The 19,700-nt window shown below is 33.9% G+C and overlaps 1 protein-coding gene across 1 annotated transcript in view; it reads right to left on the bottom strand.

The window, feature by feature from the left end:
• LOC105452245 (extracellular sulfatase SULF-1 homolog) overlaps nt 1-19,700 on the bottom strand; it is a 75,026-nt gene that overhangs the window by 6,040 nt on the left and 49,286 nt on the right. The window contains exons 4-8 of the mRNA XM_011693196.1: nt 11,972-12,293; nt 2,974-3,124; nt 2,635-2,810; nt 1,686-1,796; nt 537-829 (exon numbers count right to left, since the gene is read on the bottom strand). Of these exons, the coding sequence (XP_011691498.1) occupies nt 537-829; nt 1,686-1,796; nt 2,635-2,810; nt 2,974-3,124; nt 11,972-12,293 (1,053 nt within the window). The remainder of the gene's footprint in view (nt 1-536; nt 830-1,685; nt 1,797-2,634; nt 2,811-2,973; nt 3,125-11,971; nt 12,294-19,700) is intronic.

Genomic DNA, 19,700 nt, shown 5'->3' with positions numbered 1-19,700 from the left:
CGTACCAACGGATCTATCTATCCGGATTTCTCATGAGATCAATGTCACCGTGCTCTGTCCTGACGCTTCCTATTCATGTATTCGTGAGTGAATTAAAACAGTCATTTTACAAATGTACAACCGTTTTCTAATCTAATTTTTCAAACAATAAACGTAAAATAAAGAGAGAATGAAGTGATCAATCGGCAATAATTTCCGTTCGGTTTCCATTAACTATAATTTTAATATTGGGAATAATTTGCGATTTAATGAATTTGAATAATCTCATTGGCACGCAAATTTCAATAATCCGACGAATGTAATGGCCCCCATGGAATGAATTAATTATCTAATTGATTATCCATGTCTGTACCGTCGTCAGAGCCTCATTTACTCGATTATCTAATTTTTCGTACTACGCAAAAGTGTTTTTGTAAATGTAATCACGCATTGCGCAAAAAATATTGCCAAAGAACTTATTAATATAATTAAAACGAGAGATAATCACCGCGATAATAGTAGTAGAATAAATCTCTATATTTAAGTGGATGACTCACTCGTCTCGTCGATCATCGAGTCTTCAAAATCCTCGTCGTCGGAGATATCCTGATCGCTTCCGGTGTCATTCTCTATAAATCGATGCTCTGTTTCGACGTCCGCGTCTGAATCGGCGACATCGTCGTCCTCCTCTTCCGGCGTCGAGCTCGACGGCCGCTTGGCCTGGGTGGCATTTTGCCTCCTGGCTTCCCGCGCCTTCGATTCAGCGATGGATTCCGGAGTCTCACGGCGGCCGGAGGACTCGATCAGGAATGTGTCGGGCCACTTGAACTTCGACCTTCTGCCGTGCTTGCTACTGTAACGGGCTTTACTCGTAAGCGAGATCGATACGGCGCGGGAGGTTTACTTTGGGGGAAAAAATATTACGCTTCGCGCGCGCGATAACGGGATTATTACTGTTATAATAATTTAATGGAGCTATATGACGGAGATTTTAACTCGCTACGAGGTAAAGCCTGCAAAAAGTCACGCTGCAAAAAGGGCGTTTTAACAACGTAACTTTCGTCTAACCGAGTCGAGAAAGTTTTGACAAATTAATGAAGTTATAAAACAGAATTTTAGCTCGGTATGGATTGAAATCCAGTCACATGATTCGCATTAAAGTTGCAGGCTATCTAGGAACGTTAGGCTCCAACATGCAATTGAAAATTACATTGAGAATCCATCGTGGGAATCATGCGTGTGACATAACGCGCCGTAATGATCAAGATCTCAAGAGGTCAATGTACCAATATTCAAGCGGTTATGTACCAGCAGCAAGAAGAAGTAAGATAATTAAATTTTCTAAATAAAACCTCACTAAAAAAAAATCTCAGTTAAAATAAAATTTCATTAAAAACATTCTCAATAAAATACAATTTGTTTTTTAACAACTGGCATGGCTGCAAAATTTACAAATCTATTCAATATGAATAAACAATTTTTGGAATTTCATAAAATATTTCTAATGACACATCTTGCGTAATATCAGCCAGAAAATGAAGAAAAATATTTTAAAGTATGTACATACATTCTCTGCAGATTAATATATTTTATATATTTGATTTTCATGTATGTCTACTCATGTAGATGCTATATTAAAGTGCAACGACATGGTGAGCTTGTAGATTTAAGTGCACGACCTCAAGAAAAACTGCCGATGTACTCACTTGAGAAAGAGTTTCTTGAAGGAACGACCATCCATCTGTGGCGGCGTCTCGACGCCGGCGATATCCAGAAACGTCGGCGCCAGATCGATGTTCAAAACTATGTCGTCTACTCTGCAACGTTATGCGGATGTTTTATTATGCGATATCGGGGCCTTGCGTTTCCCGACGTTTATTTGTTCTTAAACGAGTTTCCGCGAACGAAAGTCGATGCACAAAAGTTTCGCGGATAACAGCATTATAATGATCTCGCCGTAACTTCATATGTCCAATAAACCTCTTATAGCCATATGGTTGTACTTTCAGAACTACTTGATATAAAGAACATTTAACGATCTCCCGACATTTATTGACGCTTAGTTACTCTCGGAGATATTAGACAGACATTAAAACAAACATTTTATTATAGCGTTCTTACAAGAAACGATTTTATTTCTTGTTAGATTTTAAGTTCATTTCAGTTAAGATTTACCTAACAGAAGAAAAAAAAATAATTTAAATATGTATCTGACCAATTATTTGACTAAATTCATGTACATTTAATATAAATGCAAATAGAAATATAATGAAAAATAGAGAATATGATCTCTTCTTATGTTTTTTTATCAGTTTAATTAATTAATTATGATCTATTATAATTTAAAATTAGTCTAAAAATTTAATTAATACTTTACAATGTCCTTTTTATTTTCAAAGATTCTTTTTATAGAGATATAGAACATTTTCTGGCAGAATCAATTTAATTTTGTAAGATTGCTAAGATTCGCTCTTTCAGGTCTGCATACTTTTTCATAATTCATTCAGATTTTTATCATTTGAATTCTTCACGATTTAAAATCAAAGAAAAATTGTTTAAATCAAAATTTAAACAATTGAAAAAAATCGAAATTCCATTAATTTTCCGATCAAATTTTCATAACAATAAATACTTAAATATGTAATTGAGACTTACATGGATCCAGGTTCGATACCAGGACCTCTAATAAGGAATGGCACTCGTACATCGAACTCGAATGGAAAACTCTTGCCTTTTATAAGTCCGAACTGCCCTAAGTGATATCCGTGATCTGACGTATAAATAATATACGTGTTATCCAGTTCACCCAGATCCTTCAATTCTTGATAAATCTGTCGTAAGATAAATTATGTATCATAAGCGTAACACGCTTATTAAATATTTTTGTCAAAGATAGATCTTCAGAAATAATATAACTATAACTAGATTTCCTTCTACGTTTCAAACTTTTTACAGAATTATGTGGATGTTAACAATAATAAGCATAATGCGTACCCTATCTACGGCAGCGTCGACGCTCTGCAAGGTTTGCAATCGTTTTGTCATTAAGAGATCTGTGAACTGTTTGTGAATGGGTTGCATCTTCTGCGTAACTTGAAGTATCCATTGTTTATCGGGATTCGGTGCGTAATCATACGCTGGCGTGCTGAAATGCAAAAGTATGGGCACAATTTGTTAATCTCACAAATACATGTAAAAGTTTCTTTTTTATTAAAGAAAACCGATACAGGTATATCGGTTAGAGCATCAAAGCGAACGCAGCCTTAGTGTATGGTACACGATACATATGTAAATAAGAAAAAATTAGAGAAGAATGAGAAAAAATCCGTTTAATAAATCTGATTTTCTATGATGATTTTCTATTTTTTCATTCAGACATACATTTGTAAAGTGAATTTGTATGTATTTACTTTCTTTTTTTAAACGGAATCTTTTATAAAAATGGATGGAATTTTCTCATTTTTTAGGTATTGTTTAAAAATATCGAAATAAAGTTAGTCTGAAAAAGAATGTTGAGTTATTTTTCAGTTATATACATTTTAATTATATTTTATTCTCTACAACGAAGATATATTACATATTTCGTAAGGTATACGTTTATACACATACATATCCCACAGTCGCGTTTCCTTGATGTGACTTACACTTTACTTAAGTGGAATTAGGCATAATTTCTCGTATATAAAATACATACAATTAATTATATTGGAAATGGAATATAAATATGTGCAATTAATCGCTAAGGGTTCAAATTTTTTGATAAGGATTTGTAATGTTTGCCCCATCAATAAATTGAAATAAACATAGATTATAATGTATACAGTTGTTTTAAACATTTTCCGACAGAGTTTAGTCAGAATTTAAATCTCTATCTTTAATGCTCGTTAATACATGTATAGATTACAAACTTATTAAACAAAAAATGAAATAAAATGTATTGTATGGAACATTAAAATAATTTAAGATCGCTATTATTTATTGATACTTTTTATCAGAATAATTAATAGAAAAATAATTAATGACTATCAATATAAGATATAATATGGAAAATTTATATTAGAATACAAATCTAAATAATCGAAAGATTGATTTTGATATCGATAAATAACGATACCTGGACCGTTAGTTAAATTGCAAGTACATGATCTGTCCCGAAAGTAATGAGACTATTTTTAACGGCCCAATCAGAATTGTCTGAGAATGGATTTATTGGGGCTTTTGATGCGGGATGTCAGGTATACAGTCTGACCCTTCTCAGTTGCTTCCGAGCCTTTTCAGAAGTCGATACCATTAGCAAAGTGCGTTGTAACTTTCGTGTCTTGTCGCGGGCAAAAATTCAGCACAGTTCGATCGCAGCCATCAAATTCTGAAACTGGGAAAATCTGGTTCCGAAACGTTGGAAATGTTAAGAACAGCTTATGAGGACGATGTTCTGTCTTCAGAACTTGATCGCGTAACGCTGCTCAAGACTATATGCTGCATTTTCGCCCGTGACACAAAAATAAATTACAACGCACTTTGCTGACAGTATCGACTGCTAGGAAAATTCGAAAGCAACTGAAAAGGGTCAGACTGTATACCTGACATCTCGTACCAAAGGCCCCGTCCAGTAGATTCACTCCACGACAATTCTGATGAGGCCGTCAAAAATAGTCTCATTATTTTTGGGACAGATCATGTATTTATACTGTGCTAGAAAACGTGAAGTGCAAAGACTATTTATATAAAGAATTTATTGTTTGCCATGTAAATAATCTGCAACGCACAGCTAAAAAAATTACCGTTATAATTGTTTTCTTTCAAATATGCGAAAGAGTTTCCTTTATAGAAGTTCTAGATATATATATTTCACAAAATGCCCATAATGGTCTTTGTGTTCAAGCAAGAGAGATCACGTTACATCAAACAGCTTTCCAATATCCGGTTTTAGTGATATTCAAGATATAAAAAATAATTTATTTTTAATTTAATAAGGTCCACTCTAACGTGATCCACTCTTTCCGTGTGCAAGAAATTCACGGCGACTAATTCAGTGCTATGTCGCGAAATCTCGGGTGGCCGCGTGTCGCCGTCCTCAATCACAATCGCGAGCCACCGATTGCGAGGTGTTAACAAGAACCGGTCTGAATTTTGGAACGTGTAACACAGTTTCATCCTAGAAATCCTTGACAGCTAGACCGAAATTGAATTAATCCCTCGTGGCCGGAGCGAGAGATCGTCGATGGGACGGCGGAGTGAGCATCATAGATGGGTATACTCGAGACGGACCGTCGTCGCCGCCTCTTTCTCCTCCTCCAATTACGCGAGACACGAAATTACGGATAATTGGCCCTTCGCCTTCCTTCATGTCCTTTGGAAGCGCTCATACCGCCACGCAGGACCTTTGTACTATTGACGGATTTTCATATAGTGAAAACAAGTTATCGATTACACACATGTTTCGAATTTCAAGAAAAATAAACAGATAAAAAATAGAAATAATATACTACATTTAAATGTATTCTTGAGAAAAGAACACAAGATTTTACATATTTATTCATATAGTCCATTTAATTAGTAACATAAAGAATAAAATAATTTTAAAGGAACTTTATATACTTTACGAGATATGTAATATATCTTCGTCGCGCGTAGTATATTAGAATAAAATATAAAATAACTCAAAGAGTAATCTCTCCTCGGGAGGACTTTACTTCAATATTTTTATCTAATTTATCATAAATTACATAAATAATTGCGATATTAATCCTGCTGATAATAAGGAAACTTTTAATACTAAAGATTTTACATTAAATACTTGCATTTGTTTCTACTTCAGCTTAAATAACATAATATATCACAAAACAAAGTGCTATAGCAAGTACACTCGGTCACAGAAAGGTTGCAACACTTTTATTTTGATGGGTTTTGAAATGCAGTTTTCTTGTGAAGCGATGGAACATAATTGATTAGATCCATTGGTAGGAACCAATCACTCGGTAAACAGACTGTATTCCAAAAACGATTTAAAAAAAGTGTTGCAATCTTTCTGTGAGCGAGTGTACAATTAATAATAATAAAAGTATTGGAAAATTTTAGATTGTAAGATTTTTATAATAAACATAAATTTAATTTATAATGTGTAATACATTATGTGTAATAATATACGCTATCTAAAATTACATTAAAATAACTGAAAGCTAATAAGAAAATAGGGGCAAAAAATATCCATTTATACTTCTTGCGTAACGGTATTGTTAAAAATAACAATTCAAATATTTGAAACTTCAAGTTTGATTTCTGCCTTAATCATTTTTACCTCACGTTCATTAATTGCAACTCTACACTATAAATTATGTTTATTTAAGTTATTGATGGGGGCGAACATTACAAATCCCACCTTCCAAAAACTTATTGAAAATCGCGATTTTCACTAGGAACCAGTGCGGCGAGCCGTCGATCCGTTAGATTTACTTCGAATCATTACATTTATTAATTCCATTTATAATCAATTATATGTATTTTCATATACGAGAAATTATTTATATCTAACTCCACCTAGGTAGAGTGTGAACATTGACACATTCAAGGAAACACGACTGTTGGATATGCATATCATCTATGAATGTGTATAAACATACGAAATATGTAATATATCTTCGTCGTAGAGAATAAAATATAATTAAAATGTCGTTTTTCTAAAAGCGTAAAAGAAAATCAGTAAATTGATTGGCTACGCCAACTTCCGTCGCGCGACAAGCGTTGCCACGTCCTGTATGCATCCAGCGTAACTTATACTTATATATAACTCAAAAATAATTTAGCATATTTTCTCTTAGATTACTTTATTTCGACATTTTTAAACGATAAATGACGAAAAAATTCATTTTTTGTCAAATGTTCCGTTTAAAAAATGAAAGTAAATACAATTGGACTTTACAAAATGTATCTGCGGAAAAAATAACATATTATAGGAAATCAGATATCATTAAATGGATTTCTTCTTTGTCGTTCCTTTTTATTTTTTATATGTATCGTATATCATACACTAAGTTATATCTATACGATATATTTATTATATCTCGGTTATAATATAATACATATTTATCAAAAAATTTAGTTAGTTAAGTGTATCATGGCTGAAAACACAACAGATATTTTTGAGAGGTGGGAATAAAAACTAAATATTTAATCAGAGCAAAAGAATAGCGCACCCCTCTTTTTTTTGCTTTCGATCGTTTACATAAATTCTCTATGCTTTACGCAGATTTAATACAAGATACGCAACACGCGCGATCGCATAAATGACTGTAAATATAGATATCGTAATCGATCCTGATGCGGAGAGATACGTGAGAATTTTTTATAGTACATAAATTATATATTAGAATCTATATTTGGATCTAACGAGATCTTGCATAAACTGTGGTACTATTTTTCTGCAAACCGGAAATTCAAAAATAAGCAGGAAGAGACGATCGCATCAATCTCAAATGGAAAATGCTGCCCATCGCGTCTCTATAGTGTAGCACATATAAGCCGCTCGTTTCGTCTCAACTTGACTCCTTAATTGCAGCCTATTCTGCGTCTCGCCCCATGACCACTTAACTCGCCCGCGAGACACTGCGAATTATATTTACACCCAGACAAGTGTCATCGCTTGCTCTCTTATATCCTCGTTTATCTTCGCGCAACTCTCTTTTTTTTATCTAAAGAAGAAGCGTGTGATTTAATGACACGGACAAATTAAGGATGGAAAGTGCAAACATCCCGCAAAACGATGGTCGAATCGATTACGTGTACGTATTTAATTATCACATTGCAATTTTTTGTCTAAAAGAAGTGTATTTTAACCCGAGTTGCTTTTTTTATATATATTATATACATTATTATATATACATATAATAAATTATATATTATTATATTAATATACATATATATTATATATTATTATATTATAGATGTTCCAGAATTGGCAAAAATTAGAAATTGTTATTCTTTATAATAAATATAATTTTATTAAGCAAAATATTTTTGGATTAAAACAAAATTTTTAACACTTTCAGTCATTATATATATTATATTTGTCATATTAATTATATTAACAAAGATTTTATTATTTTTTCGAATTCACAAAATTTATAATTTAAATATACTGAATGACGTACAATCATAAATGTGTTGTAGCCCAAAAAGATGCGCGATCACGTTTACGAAACACGTTACTTTGTTAATGTACAACGATATACAAAACACCGATATTAACCCACGCACGACGTATTTACGCACACGCGTATGCATAATCATATGCATAAGTAATCGAACTATACCTGTGTCCGATGTCTCGAAGATCCGTCGCGTCGAGCGAGTTAACGCTCAAGAAGTTGCGTAGGGAGGCCAAACTAAACTTCAAGGCTATAAATTTACATGTGTAATCTTTTAACACTCGTCTATTTACGGGATTGTAAACGGATCTTATGATGCTGCAATAAGTTTCCATTTTCATATTGTAAGCACGCTTATTATACGCGATTGCGATTAATTACAATTAAAATTATACGATTACAATTGCTCCAAATATCGACGTCTCACACAAGATCGTGTACATAATTGGAGAACGAAATTGGAAAACTGCAGGATAACATTTCAATCACACGGACGCTCCAGACTTCTTTTCTCTTGAAGAAAAAGAAAAAGGGATACTTGCTAACGAGTTGAGAAACTTTACAGTCAGATAAACATAGACGTTACACTGCCAAGCTATTACCCCATCAAACTATCATCAAAACCCATTATTAATTTATAATAATTATCCTGCGATGCACTTAACACCTTTTGATCGAGAGGGAATTAGATTAGTACCCGGCCTGCTGGCGACTGCTTAAAGGCGCACCGATAAAAGCGTCCTGAAAGCACGTTACCATGGCATGCCGCCCGACACATTAATTTCTGTCGATTAGCTTTTGAGTGACACGGCACGGGAACGCCGTGAGGTACGAGCGCACGAAAATGAAAACCTTGGTATTAAAACGCCGGCCGACGCTCGCTGCCGACCATCGCGTAAATGGCCGTAATGTCGCGTCGTAATTAAATACAATCTGCAACGTCCGAGGTGCGTTAAGCAATTTCGCGGAAGCATGTGCGATGATATATTCCGTGTCGCAGATATTTTTCACTCAATGATGTGTGTTTAATGTGCAACTTCCCGTTTCAAGTCTCGAACAACTTTTGTGCAAATAAACCCTAAATTTTCACTTGGTAGTTTTCGAGTATTACGAGTCATTTTCCGAGAAATAGAATTTTCAGAATGACACTTGTCGAACAATCGTTCCCAATCCCGCCGGAAATTTTCACAATCGAGAGTCCGGAGCCAGACAATGAAGTTTTACAGGCACATATTGTGGGCTTGCAAGGGAAAATACATATATTGAACTCGGGAATGTAGCGTTCTGGGACAAAAAGGATCTTAAAATCGAAACTCTCCCGAAAATTGTGTCAAATTGATTTCGCAATTTTCAATATTCACGATTTTTCAAAAGTACACAAATAAAAAGTTTAACGTCTTTTTTCCTTGAATTACATCGTGATTCTTGCCGTAATAACATTAATATAATTTATGTCCCTGGTATTTTTAGATCGAAAAACTCTTGCTTATATTCCACTTTAGAAGTAATTAACGTTCTAGACACTCGTGATTAACGAATTGTTAAGCAAACTAAACTTCTCGCGTCTTCGCGATGACGAGCGAAGTAGCAAGCGCGATAAATCATCCGGAGCGAAGCTCCGCTCCTTTATAGCAAAACAAGATGAAATTTCGAGTTTTCCCTCTGTCCTCCGTGTTTTAGAAATCCGATAATGAATCGCGCGCCGTCACCAGACGTGCACGCGGCCTCAGGAGCTCCTTTTATTCGTTCCTGGCGGAGGACAAATGCGTTTGCAACGTCGCTGTTTTCTCAACATTCGTGTCACGCGAAATTCACGCGCTGGAAATTTGCACAACAGCGGCACGCGAAAGCTTGCAACGAGACTCATTGTCAGTCTATAAACAGTGCTAATAAATTAATTTAGCACTCGCCGCAAACGGTATATTTCTCTCTCCCTTTCATTCGAAAGCTATACAAGTAATTCTAATGAGACTGCCAAAAAAAAAAAAATCGGAAATACACCGCTTTAAGTATCTTAACAAACGTTTTACAGATTGTTTAGAATCGTTGCCAGAATCTTGAATTGCCATTAGAAGAGTCATTTTTCGAATCTACTCTTGTTGCGTGATCAATATGTTTTGCCATGACTAGACAACGACAAATGAAGCCTCATCGAGGGACAGCTCGCACGTCCGCTATCGTTCCACTTTTGTCCCGTGCCTCTGCGACACAGCGTGTCGCTTTTTTTTTCCTCTCTTCCCGCAGACACAGGTGTGCGTAATAATACCTGTCTCGCGCGACGGGCTCGTAAGAGCGCGCTCATGGTGGTCTAGGGCACTCCATCATTTGACGCGATGTCTATCCGGTCTAGGACCGCGTTGTATACGCGCGCTGACGCTCGATATCGCCCGCGTCCCCGTTCCCCTCCCATCCCAGCATCCCGGATGGGCCGGATGTGGATTTTCACGCGAGCGGAGATAAACCGCGCGAATTTACCGGCCTCCGACGCGGACCGAACACGCGCCGCATTGTTCGGCAGGAGTGAAAAGCGCGGTGGGGTCCGGCTCGTCGACGTCGAGCTTGGGGAAGGTCGCCCCCGCACGTTCTCGTTTTTTTTCTCTCCTCCGCGCGACGACAATCCTTATTGTTGGGGCGCGCGCGTTTCCCGTCGTCCGTTATCGGACGCGAATGGAAGAGCATGCGGTTCGCAACAGCGAAAAATATAATAGGCGCGCGCGCGAACTGGATTCGATGAAGTTGCGGTCGTCATGACAGCGACGATTCGAACGAGCCAGGCTCGCGATATCGACGACAAGCGACCCGGAATAACGTCGAGAATGCCAACCGCGTACACAGAACTGCCCCTTGGCTTGGCTCTCCGTAAGAGAGAACTGACTCTCGTCATTTTTTTTCACTGGAATCACCGAGTTCCCAAAGATTGTATCTATCGAGTCGCACGAACAGCGTAGCACATAAAGACGTGCTTGACTTCGTCGTCGTAGTTTGCTTGTTGAATTCCATTTCAATGATGGGACGATGAAGTCATCGTGAAGTGCAACCGGAGAAAGAGAAATGTAAACCTTCTCGGGACGGGCGGTTCTCAAAGAGAAGACTGCATAAACGACGTAAAACAGTGAAGCAGAAAGAATCGCGAAGTGGATTTCTCGCGAAAAGATTATGTAAGAAGGACGAAACACGTACACACAATATAGGTACAATTAATATTGTGTTACACAATTTGCGACAAAACTCTTTATTCCCGAAGTTAATTCTTTAATATGTCTAACTTGAATAGATCGCGCATTACGACTTGCGTTTTGAAAACAAATGGTACGTGTTTTTTAATTTCTTCTTTTCTGAGATCCGATCGATCATGTAAAACGAACATTCAAAATTAGAAATCAAAGGATTAAATTAATTCTTGTTTCACACAACGACGTAAAATGACGTGTATTTTGATTCATATTTATACGTGTAAATTGCAAATATTATCGAATTCAATCAACTGGCGAAACTTCGCTCCAATTATAAATTTCATGTCAAACGTAAAGAAATGGGACGACAAAACCGAATAAAAGTACGCTTATTACCTTTGTAAAGTAGATGCCACGGCATATAATTCGCTTATTTACAATTCTCTCGATCGGAAAACGACATTCCGTTCACGGTTGGACATGTGTACACATGTGCTGTCCTGCAAATTTATCGCTGATCAGCGAGCGAACGGCAGCAGAGAAACGGAACCGGTTTGCAAAAAAAGTCTTCGGTACGAATCGGACCGCGTGCGTTCCGCTGTCAGGGGTATAACGTCGCACTCGCAAAAAAAAAAAAAAATCGGAGTAGACAGTCAGAAAGTCCGTTGTACTCACTGATGAGTGGTGACGTTGAAGAAGAGATGCGAGAACTGCGGCGCCGAGTCCTCCGGTCCGTGCGGCGCCGGAAAGCTCGCGACTAACATTACCGGCTTCCGGGCGAAATTGTGTTTGCTCTGCCTGAGGAAAGCCACACTGTCGTTGGCTATCAAATCCGGATAATAGTCCCGGCTGTAGTCGAAGCCGTGCTTTATCTTCTTGCCGTTCATGTTGACGCTGTAGTTGTAGTAGCGGGAGTTCATTATAAGGCCGCCCCATTCCCGCCATCCCGGCGGTATGTACGAGCCGTTGTACTTGTTCAAATACTTGCCGAAGTATCCTGAAACAAAAACAAAATCGCGGGAATTAAGTTGCAGCTCTCTGGTGAACAATTAAATCTTCAATTCCTCATTTCTTGATATTCCTGTCTCCCAGATTGTTGTAATTTTAGATATAATGGAAACACTCTGTACATTTTTTAAATTATATATAATTCAATATGTATGTATTATTGACGTCACATTTATTTGCAAAATATTACTTGTCAAACAATTCTAAGCTTGTGTCCAATAATTTAAATGCAACATATAAATTATTGCACCTCATCTGTGAAGTTAAATTGCTGCATGTAAACTTATTTATGTCCAGTAAATACATGGAAAAAGAATATATATTGATAATTTTTTCAATAATTTCACGATTTACAATTTAATACATGAAACATTAGAATTCAACGAGCGATGAACATGAATCACGACACATTCGGTACATGTTAAATTAATAAAGAAAGAAAATGTTATTCGTATTCCAAACTGCGGTAATAATTAATATGTTATGAACACGCTCGACATAGAAATTGGCTCATGTAATAAATCAATTATTCGATAAGGCATTTCAATATTGTAATACGTTCGTACGACAAAAACAGAAATAAATAAGTTAAATAAAATGTGACTATATATACAGTTAGTGGTTGCGCACTTCATGCGCGTACTAATCTATAATTAGCTAAATTTAAACTCTTATATCTCAAAAACTACTGCTTAAAATAAAAATTTACAAATAATTTTTCAAAAAATTAAGTAAAAAAGTTCTTGCTTGCTATGATATTTTGATTCGCATATTTTGATTGTGCGTGTATGTTAAAAGTATATAAATATTTAAAAAACATTACACATGAATAATACATAAATTATATAAAGAAATTAATATCACTCTGTAATTGATATTAATCATATTGATAATGAAGCATATTTTAATACTAAAGATTTTACATTGAATACTACTCTTTTTTTACGTCAGCTTAAATAATATATATGTAATATCATAAAAAAAATATGCTGTAGCAAGTACAATTATAAAAATGTTGCTTTCAAATTTTAAGATTTTTATAAACGTAGATTTAATTTGTAAAAATAATTATTTAAAATTAAATTAAAATAATTAAAAGCTAATAAGAAAATAGAGACGACAAAATATCCATTTATATTCTTCTTCTTGCATATAACTTTATAGTTAAACATAGCAGTCTAAAAATTTGAAAATTCAAGTTTGATTTCTGCTCTAATCATCTTTGTCCGATGTTCATTAATTGCTTTACATTATAAATTATGTTTATTTCAATTTATTGGTAGGACAAACATTACAAATCCCCACCTTCCAAAAATTTCTGAAACAATTCGGTCGCTTTAGAGGTAACATTACATTTATCAATTCCATTTATAACCAATTGTATGTATTTTTATATACGAGAAACTATTTACGTCTAGCTCCATCTAGAGTGTAGAGATTTATATATTCAAGGATTGTTGAATATGTGCCATATTCATAAATGTAAACACTTTATGAGATATGAAATCTATTTTATGCTATAAGTATATTAGAATGAAATAATTCAAAATATTTCTTCTCTTGAAATGGTTTATCTCAAAACTTTTATTTGTAAAATAACATAAGCTTTTCTTATTACAAAAAATTGTGATTCAATTTATAGAAAAGATGTAATTACTTTATGAGATATAAAATCTATTTTATGCTATAATATATTAGAATAAAATAATTCAAAATATTTCTTCTCTTGAGATGGTTATCTCAAAACTTTTATTTGTAAAATGACATAAGCTTTTCTTATTGTAAAAAATTATGTGATTCAATTTATAGAAAAGATGTAGTTACTTTATAAGAGAAATCTATTTTATGTTATAGTATATTAAAATAATTCAAAATATTTCTTCTCTTGAGATGAGAAGAAGAGAGTCTTCTCAGAGATGAGAAGAAGAGAGAGAAGAGAGTTTACCTCAAAACTTTTATTTGTAAAATGATATAAAATTTTCTTATTGCAAAAAATTATGTGATTCAATTTATAGAAAAGATGTAATTGCTTTTAAATGTGCATCATTATACTTGCAAAAAAAATAATCCTTCTAAAAGCATCATTAAAATGTTTCTTTTTTTTGTACCATTTTTTATCATCAATCGTAAAAATTATATGCCTGAATTCGAAATTGTATAATTCATTATAAATGTACATATATACGTTTCAAAAACATGATCTTTCTCAACAATTATTTGCCAATAATTTAAGTATTGTTAACTAATTATAATTATGGAATTTTATATGTTTCTTACAATCATTATAAGAACTTTCTGATAAAAGATGATTACAAATACAGAACAGAGACACAAATATAAAACTTCAGAGCATTTTGTACAAGAAAAATTAATTTTTTTTGTAATAAAAAAGTAACTTATTTTAATGGAAAAGATGTATAATAATTAATATCAATAACTATAATTACTATGTTTAATTGTTGTTAAGAATGGTATTATAAGTGCAATATTCATGATCATTCTAGGCTTCATTTAATTGTATAACAAATACAAGAAAAAAATATCAAAGAATCCGAAACTGTATGAATTTCTTGCGGAAAAATTGAAAAAGTACACATTTCGCTCGGCTGATAAATCAAAAGGCAATTCCATTTTCCGGTTTCTGCTTCTCGTAAAGGTTCCTCCCGTCAAGATTCATCCCGTTCGCCGAAACCTGAATTATTCATACGGAGCGGCATCAAATAATTAATTCAAAGGCACTACGGTAAAATCGTTCTTTTTGGTCTCCTACTCTTCCACTTTCGCGTATCCTTCTTCTCCCTGTACAACTCTAAATTATAAATTATGTTTATTTCAATTTATTGGTGGAGCTAACATTATAAATCCCCACCTTCTAAAAATTTGGTATTCAGTATTTATTTATTTATTCATATTATATTTATTATCTACTTATTTGATACAACATTTACATTCCACTTATAACCACAATGAATGTATTCTTATACCTATACGAAAAATTATTTATGTCTAACTCCATTTAGGAAGTAAAAATTGAACAATCAAGGAAACACGATTTTTGAATATATGTCATATCCGTAAACACACACTTTATGAAATAATTTTTGCCTAATAATAGTATGTTAGTATAAAATAATTCAATATATTCCCTTTTGTAAGGTAACTTTACCTGAAAATCTTTATATGTAAAATAATAAAAATTTCTTTTTATTACAAAAAATTATATGATTTATTTTATAGGAAAGATGCAATTGCACTTTATATGTGCATTGTTGTACTTGTGAAAAAATAATCCTTCAGAAAGTACCATTAAAATGTTTAACTTTTTTCTGTATTATTTTTTTATCACCAATCGTAAAAATTGGACCTCTGAATTGTATAATCTATTTTAGATATGAGTGTTTTGGAATGCATGATCGCGTCTTTCAACAATGCACGTATCGATGCTTATTTATTATAACAGTTATATGATAGCGAATTCGGACACGTGCACGCACTGAATGATTTTTTTGCGAGAATGAAATCATCATGCGTGATCAATCATGTTTATTTAATACTAATCGGTGATGTCTCAATAAAGATCGCGGGCGTCTTTCCTGTCCACTAATTGTAAGCAAAACGATAGGTAAATCTAGAATAAATCGGCAAATAATTACTTGACGCGAATCATCAATTTTTCTTTTTTACGAGGATTTACGATAACACGTGAATCGGTGATTATAATTAAATATATTAAAAAGTTGGAAATAATCTCTTAAACACTTTATATAGCACCTATGAATATATATCGTGGAATAAATACAGAGAGAGAGAGAGAGAGAGAGAGAGAGAGAGAGAGAGAGAGAGAGAGAGAGAGAGACAGACACACACACACATCAATAATGACTATACATATGTATGATTATACATATATATAAATGTCTATATAGTTATAACAAATTCTGTACTGTAGGTAATATTTTTCAGAATGATCCAAAATAGCAATATTTAAATGATTGCTATTTTGCTGAAGCAGAAACTATCTAATTTTTATTGTCCAGTTTTGCCTAAAAAAACTTTTGATCAATATCTCATAATTTATAAAATATCACAGTTTCAATCAATTTGACTTGAAGTCACTTTCTCCATATAATTAGTACAGAATCCTTTTTAAAACAATTTTACGATAAAGTTATACATTTGAAATATAGAGCGATTATATTATCAGAATTGTGGTTACGCATCGCACTTGTTGCTTCGAAGAAAGTAGATAGAAGAGCAACAGGAGACAGCTTCATAATAAAAAATCGCGGTGTGTGAATTAAAATTCAGAAACGGCGATGCATCTCGATGGATATGTTCGATCGTATATAAAAGAACGAAATCTCTAGGTGGATGATAAAGAAGAGAACAGAAGGGATACTGGAGCAGCAATAATATTCTGGCGCCAGTCGCGGATCGAATTTTAATTGTGAGAGACAAAACAAAGTAGAACAAAACGATGAAAGTATTTGATATAACAGGTACTCTCTCCCTCTTTATGGATGAAGAATGTAGATTAGCCAAACGAATGAGTGTACCAACGTCTCTATGGTTGAATATCGACGGACACAGTGTGTCATTTGCTGTGAAAATAGGAATGGATAAATGCAAAAAATCGACTTAAGAAAAAAAAAGAGAATTTATAAAAATTATAATAAAGAAATTTAAAAAAATAAATGATACATCTTATATTTACTTTTACAAGTGAATTCTATTTAAATGGAATTTAAATTTAAGATTTAGTTATAGAATTAGTCGATGAGAAATTAAAAAATCGCGATAAGTAAATTTCTTGTTTAATTTTTATCAAAAGGAAAAGCGTAAGTATTGTTAAAAGTATTGTCAAAAGTATTGTTAAAACATATATTATTATACAATATATAAAATTATTACATATTGTGTGTGTGTGTGTGTGTGTGTGTATACTAATTATATGTATGATTCTTTAAACATAATTAAATACATATAGTTCATACTCGTATTATGAAGACATCACTTTGTGTGTGTGTGTGTGTGTGTGTGTACACACACATATAATAGTTCATAATATGAACTATGTATTTAATTATATTTAAAGAATCATACATATGTTAATATGCAAAATACAACATTTGAGAAGATAGAAAAATAATAGAAAAGAGAAAATAGCTATAAGATACGATATTAGATTGCCGCCAAGAAATTTCGTTGCATTCATCAAATAAATTTGAAAACAGTTTCAGTAAACTCAAAGCAAAATTGTCGTAGGTTTCTTTTTCTCATCTAAAGACAAATTTTTCAATCTCTTTTTAACCCTAGATATACACCCCAGGACCCCAGCAAAACTTTCTCGATTTGGCATTTCTGAAATTGGAAGGGAAGGGGTTTGAGATATTGACGTACAAAAAGTTTGGAAGCTCCTCAGTAGAAAGACGTGTTGACGCGCGGCAATTATCGCTCAACCGAGTAGTGGACAGTTGAAGTGAGCGTGGGGTTGCCGGGACTGCTTGCAGTTTTGTTAAAAAATTAAAATATCGGATCGCCAAATTTTTTTGTTACTACTTTTCAAGTATGCCCTTTCAGAATTTTTAATGATGTTTCAAATCAATCTATAAACAAAAGAGATATGATTTTTTGAAAATGATGCTAAATCGAGATTTTTTCGCATTTTTGAACTTTCCTTTTTCTTTGAACCCGTATATATTAGAAAGCTCCTTAATTCTATCGACTTTTAAACATTATGAGCTTGTTTCTTGATCGATTTTCTATCGATTCAAAAAAAAAAAATTAATTGAAATATGTCCATTTTTACTAGAGTTACAGTAATGGATGGAGTCCCCAGGATCTCAGTGTGTATACGTCATAAAAAAAAACAGTAGTGTATACTTAGGATTAAAGAACTTCGGTTCTCTTTCGTATGGTCCGCAATATAGCAGAATTTTGACATATCCTTGCATATATAGAATATATTAAAATTATTTATAGTCAATTTTGTACTAATAATTAAACAATTTGATAAGCAAAAACTTATAAAACTTATTGTGCTTTAGCTAGCACTATATTACATAACACTATATTACATTTATTTCGTGTACCCCTTTAGTTATTAATAATAAATCTATATCAAAAATTGCTGATGCAAAAAGGTATTCGCGCGATATTAAATAATTATCAGATGATGTCATTAATATCAAGAATAACAATTAACGTCAATTATAGATTTTCCATTATTCGTTTTAATGGTCAAATTCGATAGAGCGAGGTACAAGGCGTTCTCGCAATTTCAAAAATTAACGCACCCTTGTCAGAACGGAGCGTACCGTTCAAGACCGGATCACCGGAGTTAAACGGTGCGAATGAACTTAGAATATTGTGATGTGCCGGAATATCGGCGGTACGGAGGAAGTCCGTGATTATTTTAGGAAGTTGTTTCGTGCCGCGGGAGCATTAACCCGCTTTTCGGGATTCTAGCGAAACACGCGCGGCGCGCTTCGGCCCGACGCGATCGTTTATTCGTTCGCATGTCGACCCCGTTCGTTATACAACCGAGCGCTGAAACGTTCCCGTGCCGAGATTTAAGGGTACATCGCATGCTCTCCCGCACCATCGCCGCAGCCTAACGAGCTGTTCAACGAACAACGCTACTTCCGCAAAAAGACTCGCATGATGAATCGGGATTTCATCGTCGTGCGCGAATCGCGCGGCGGATCGTTATTCATAGGATGCTCTGTATACTTAAGAAAGCATCATAAATTCGACACACATGCGATGATAGAAGAAATATTGACGGAAAAGAAAAGAGCTACGGCAAACGGATTGAAAACTTTAACCTGCACACTCGATAAAATTCATGTAGAGTCTAAATCACAAAATATTGCTTCAAAATTACTTCAAATGTCCTGTGTTTCAGGCAACACAAATTTTGGCATCTCAAAAGAGCACGAATCGAAAAAATGCCGGACACTAATTTGTTCTTTCTTGTAAAAAAGGTATTAACGAGGATTAGTTCTGTTCTGGACATGCATATATGTCCATTTTTACTAACGGCCGACATGAAATTTCCATTAGCGTCGTAATTCAATAACACATTTTTTTAATTAAAAAATATATATGAATAAAAAATAAACTTTAGCTTTCTACTATTCTACTTTTTCTATATCAAACTATATTATATAACTATCATTATTTCTGTCATTATGAACTGAGCTGAATCTTGCTTCCACTTTTCCTGAAGTGTTTATTGCATTGTCGTTAACGAAAAAAAGGTGTGTACACTCGCTCACTAAAAGATTGCGACACTTTTTTTTTATAGGTTTCTAATTTATATTTAATATACGTAATATATACTTTATAGATAACTAATATTTTGTAAATGCAAACCACGATGTACTATCTTTAG

This window comes from Wasmannia auropunctata, unplaced genomic scaffold (genome assembly GCF_000956235.1).
Source record: "Wasmannia auropunctata unplaced genomic scaffold, wasmannia.A_1.0 LD336035.1, whole genome shotgun sequence".
In the NCBI taxonomy this organism is placed as follows: Eukaryota; Metazoa; Arthropoda; class Insecta; order Hymenoptera; family Formicidae; genus Wasmannia; species Wasmannia auropunctata.
Note: the sequence above shows the minus strand (reverse complement) of the source record. Positions and strands in the feature narration are given on the sequence as shown.